The 6,000-nt window shown below is 31.8% G+C and overlaps 1 protein-coding gene across 1 annotated transcript in view; it reads right to left on the minus strand.

The window, feature by feature from the left end:
• The window catches only part of LOC118189130 (uncharacterized), a 198,120-nt gene extending 192,674 nt beyond the window's left edge, over positions 1-5,446 (minus strand). Inside the window, exon 1 of the mRNA XM_035359673.2 lies at positions 4,613-5,446. Coding sequence (XP_035215564.1) covers positions 4,613-4,874 — 262 coding nt within the window. The 5' untranslated portion in view covers positions 4,875-5,446. The remainder of the gene's footprint in view (positions 1-4,612) is intronic.
• Between the last annotated feature and the right edge of the window lie 554 nt (positions 5,447-6,000).

Below are 6,000 nucleotides of genomic sequence, written 5' to 3' on the forward strand. Positions count from 1 at the left end.
ATAAAGGAAGACAACTTGTTAAAGGATTCAAATTTCGTTTAAATTCATTGACGTTTACTATTTTATTTGCATACTGAAAAGAAAACTTACATTTAAATCAAAGAAAGAATTAAAAAACGCAATAGCTTAATAAACAGAAAAATCCCATAAGGCCAGAATGAACAGCAAAAGATCCAAATAACTAGAGTTTCGGATAACTAGAAACGTATTGCATATCCAGATAACTTTCGTGGAAATCCACCACAAAAATCGAATATACTATTTCACCACAAAAATTTACTACGCTATTTTACATGGTTTGTATGATTTCGCGGTAGCTCAAATCACTTCCTAGTAAGAATTCGTTAGAATAGGATTAAGCTAATTCATATTCTAATGATGTGCCGATCAAATCGGTCGGCTTTATTACAAGGAAGTTGACGTCAAGGAGCTGCGAAATTCTGACAAAGACATACAAAAGTATGTAGGGAAAATTTAAGGATAAAAGGGGTACAACGAATGTAACCTGAAATTCTTAATTTTTATTATGAAAGTCACGAGTTTTGAAAATTGTAAATGCTGAAATACTGACGATGGCAAGAACTTCTAGATTGCTAGCCAATGAAAGAATATCTCGTGAACTCGTGTATACATAATGTAATAAATCAGTACACATAATTATTTAGTACATATACATTTAATCATAAAATTACATCACTGCGTGATTCAAATGCACAATAATACAACAATAATACGTAATCATCAGCGAAGACGTGAGCTAGTATCATCCAATAAGACTGATATGCATACCTGAGCGTGAATCCAATAACTGATTTCAGCTCACGATTTAACGGATGATTAAAAATTTGATCAGTTCCATTTTAATCAATTATCAGCTCCGTCTCGAAAGAGCATTTCTACGGCTATGTAAGATGATTTTCATGTTGAATTTTTAATAGTTCAATGATCCTTGGCAGAGGTGTAATTGGTTACATAGATTAAAAATTTAAAGCCATGAGAAATCTCATGGGTTACTTTAAAATTCAATAGCTAACGTGTATATATTTTATTCAATTATTCTATTAACAAAGCTACGTCAAATATCAACACGGATTTCATTAATCTAGAATTAACTGGATTAACTAAGGCAAACTTCGATGGAGTTTTTATGGTACAAAGGTAATATATGCAGCTCTGGAAATAGAAAAATAGTTGATAAAGGATTTTGATTAATTAAAAAAATAAAAAATATTCATATATGGTACAATCCAGTTGGCAGAAACAACATACATCATCGTAGAAGACAAAGTGTTACCCAGTGTTTTCTCCTTGAAAAAAGTGAATATTGTGCACAGTTTCGGAAGGTTACCTACGTTAAGAGAAATTTTGTGTTAGCGTTGTCTAAACCATTTCATTTGAAAATGAGATTTTGGCTATCGGAACTAATATTAAAATGTCACTTTATTAAATTATGTAAACATCTTTCAAACGAAAATAAACTGTTACTGTTCCGCTGCAAGAAAAATGGGCCGTTCAAAATATATTTCTAAGGATAACATTTAACTACTTGAAATTATTAATTGAAATAAATTACTTTTTTGAGACGTATTCAATCGAAGCGAATAATATTCTGGGAGGAAGGATAATTTCATTTAAAAAGTTGAATTTGTATTTCTTTTTAATTTTCAAAGAGCATGAGCTGAAAACCATAAAATGTATACAACACTGTTTAGTTTAGTGATCGATAACATGTCAAATGAATGATGCATTCGCGAAGGACTGTCTAGAGAAAACTGGCTTGAACTGGGGAAGGGGAGACAAGAAAAGCCTCGGTAGCTAATACGATGGCTGATAACGAAACTGCCCACTGATAAACTAGTACTTATCAATAGTTTCAACCATTTGCCACTTTGGCAGGCTTACTTTTAGTACCTGGTTAGTTGTTTACCGAATCATCATAAGATGTTCCACAGCTGTTTTAATGACAAGGAGGCTGAGATTATTATAGCTAAACATACAAGAGCAATTTTTTGTAAAAGCGGTCTCTTCGTAGAAGAATTTCTACTGGATATCGCTCGAGAACATCCCGGTTTTTTTATATTTTAAAGTTGACAGTTATAGTATATAATCCACTCATCCGTTTAGCTGTTTTTTGATAGCAGCAGCGTGTATTCAGAATCGCTATGGAATAATGTGGGCATTCGTTAAATGTTTTGCATTATCGAAAGATCAAAAGAAGCTTCAAGCTTTAAATACCCAATGCATAAGATGAAATTTTGAACAAATAATTCATTTATATAGTTTAATTTTTCATCCTTTCCTTGTCTGCTTAAAATGAAAATTTTGGTTATAATTTCAGTTCGAAGTACAATTAAAATTTCAGTCTGAAATTCAAGTTCTGAATCATTTTCGAGGACGCATTTTATTTGTGAGAATTGCAGTTAACAGTCGTCGCCTGTGAACAAGCATTAGTTTATTTTTCAATGAAATCACTCTGAATACTAAATTATATTAATAAAATTCTGCCAATTCATTTTAGATTGCAGTAAATAAAATATGCTACCAAATGTACATACAGCCAAGCTTCCGATATATCGGTGCTTCAAGCTAAATTGAAGATTATATTAAAGTCGTACTAATCCTGGAAAAACAGTGAAAACATTTTCAGGTAGTGTAAATAGACTAACACATCCGGACATTTCAGCCTAGTGCTGAAACATCACAGTTTCAATGGGAAGGAGGAGGAGGACACACGGGGTTACTTTTAGCTTTGCAATGGGGTAATCCTTTGACGCCTCGCACAGCTCATTATTTATTTCAAGTTTTGGCAAACATATCGAAAACTCACAAGCTTAATGCACATATCTTTTTGACTGTACTACGCAAATTCTGGAGTTTAGAAACGGAAATTTACGTTTATAATATTCAATCCTAATCCTCATAATCGGGGTATTTGCAGTTATGTTTACTCTATGAATGTGCTTCGTGCAAAATCCGACAAATTCTAGCCTGTTTTTATAGTTTTCTAGCCTGCTTTTATAGTTCCATATATTCTAGCCTGTTTTTATAGTTCCATATACTTATCTTTGAACTGATTTTTATTGCTTTTTCTGTCGTTTAAAATACAAATGTGTTACGAAGTTTTTACCCTATTCATTTTAAAATCAATTTCCCCCCATTTTTGTATATTCAGTTAGGCTTTAGTAATAATCTAAATATCATATAGATATTATATTCTTAGAAATATGAGCTACTACATATTATTTGCATTAGTTTTAAACCTAATGAAGAAATATTGAGAATCACTTGGAAGAAATAAAGAGACTATGTTTTTCAAATAGCAAAAATTAATTTTTTCTTAAGAGTTAATAAAGGCAGCTTTTAAATACATGAGAAAGTAATTCGATGAGCTTTGGGACAAAAAATCTCAAATTTTTAAGAATACCAACACCATTTACATATTTTACAAATCAATTTACATATTTATAAATAAAACTTCTAAAGCATTAAAATGAGTTTAGAAATGTAAGAGATTCATTATTTTATTTTGCACATATATCGAATAAATTGAGCAATTTTATTTTGCATGCATAAAATTAAGTAAATTTATTTTGCACATATATCAATAAATGGAAAAAATGGAATCATTATAAAAGCGTTTAAAAAACTTTAAATTGCGCTCTTAAGTCGGTTCAAATTCTGTACAAATGTATGCAAAGAAAGCTAAAAAATTAAAACTAACATGTATGCAAAGAAAGCTAAAAAATTAAAGCTAAAAAATTATAACTTTGATGTTTATACTTTTAAAATAAATTATGGAAATTAATGAAGATATTAAGTTAAAAAATTTGTATAAGTATTTTCAAATTATTTTTAATGTACAAAATAATAACGATATTTTTCTGGTCCTTAGAGAGAAGCATACAATCTCCTTCCGAAATACGAAATCGCAGTTAACTGTGTTCGAAAATTATAAGTACCAGAATATTTGTTGGATAAAAATCGCACGAAATTTAACCCTGAATCTGTACCAAGGAAGGTATTCTAAAAACCATATTTCAGTAACTGAATATTTTTAGCTTAAAATTATATTTCCGCCGATTAAAATATATACTGTTTTGCTAGAAGTTAATCCGCATGAAAGCATAAAATTACACTGTTAAGAATATGAACTAAAGAACATTCGTTAATAAACGTTAACACCGAATTCACAGGCAAGAAGATATTCTAGAATCCGTATTTCAATGATCGAATAATATTTCTATCTCAAAATTATAGCTTTACCGTTTAAAATAAGCATTGTTTTAAGACAACAACAAAAAAAAAAAAAAAAAAAAAAATACGCTATAGGACATAAATATATCAGTTCAGAAAACTTTACCGGCTATAAAACTGGTAATATTTACCCGTAATAAAAAATATATAAATTCTGATAATGTAACTCCCATAGCAACACAAAATTATGCTGCATATTAACGACCTGAAACATCTAATGGCTATTAAAACAGTAATGCAGTAGTTTTAAGTGATACTCAGAAGAATTCAGAGCAATGCATAATAATGAAATTCATCCATTTGTTGGATAAAATGGGGGAGGGGGAATGCTGAACACATTTAAAAAAATTCAACTTACCAGGATATGTATCAGGCAAAATCAAAGGCGGACCAACATATGTAATTCCTCCATTTTTATCTCTGTCAATACTACGAGCATGGACTTGCTGACATATGTAGGCCTTGTAGAGTAGCAAAGGCCTATCTAGGTCCACACGGGCTGGGCCTTGGACTCGGTTGCCTTCCAAGACCCTAACAATTTGCGGTAGCCCATACTTCCTCAAGAACTCCTGTGGTGGCAAAGGTTCACCCCAGCATTTTATTCCAGACAAGGAACTCATTTTTTATTATTTTTGCTATTATTTACTTTTCACCTAAGCATTACTGACTTCACCAAACGATTCTTGTGCTCAAGAGCTGCCTGTTTTTCAGTTTCCTCGGAAGCACAAATCAGAGATTATCGATGAGCATTTTAATAGGTTAAAAATAAGCACTGAAATGTGGAGTTGAGTGTATCTCAAATAACAACATCCGATTTTCGATTAAGATTCATCGTAATTGTTTTAAGTGGCAAATGTGGAAGCTCAGTTACACACACACAGGCCAAAAATACTTTTTTTTAAAGTGCCTAGAATTTAGCAATAATTTAGCATATTTCACCATGAATAATAATTCTTCTAATAAATGATTATCCACGTAAAAATGCAATTAGTTATCCGTTCAGATGCTGAATAATTTTTGAAAATGTTTTATAATGCATCCAGAAATTCTGTGTTCAGCTTTGTAGTTACGCATTTTCCCTGGCCATCAGGTCATTCTCAACGTGTTCATTCAGTTCCCTCTAAGAAAAACAACGTGACTAGAACGACTTCAGCGCTTTCGGCGCGGAACCACACGGAACCAGCGAACGTTTAAAAGTGAGAGTACTGGAAAGAGAGCTCCAAGACTTCCACACCGGTCAGCTGGTTGATGGCGAGAAAGGAGTGCCGAAATTGGCAATTTCTCGCCAACTTTGGGTAAATAACGCTACTACTCGAAAATCGTGATAGTCCGCAAATTTTCAGAGGTAAAATGTATACGCTATAAATTTATTCCCTTTCCTTCAGGAGGAAAAAGAAATGTTGTAACATTTGACTATGGTTAAAAATACTCATTTATTTTTCTCTTTTCTACCTGTCTTGATCCGCAAGAGGTGTAGAAATAGATAATGAAAGATGAAAAGTTTTAGCAGTTGCAACAGTAAAAGGTTGGTTTATTCGATTATGGCACAGCACAGCGGCAAAAGGTTTTCTGTCAAAATTTAAACAAGAAACAAGGTGCACATGAGTGACCACAATAAGAATGCAGGAAGTCAAACCCTGGCTAGAGAACTAATTTCTCTGCAGCAACCGTTTAAGATATATTTTCATTAATGACGACTTAAAATGAAATTAAAAAAATTAATAAGATTATTAATAAATTAATAAT

The sequence above is a fragment of the Stegodyphus dumicola genome, chromosome 9 (assembly GCF_044657685.1).
Source record: "Stegodyphus dumicola isolate Sdum_Otavi_A_Nest chromosome 9, ASM4465768v1".
Lineage (NCBI taxonomy): Eukaryota > Metazoa > Arthropoda > Arachnida > Araneae > Eresidae > Stegodyphus > Stegodyphus dumicola.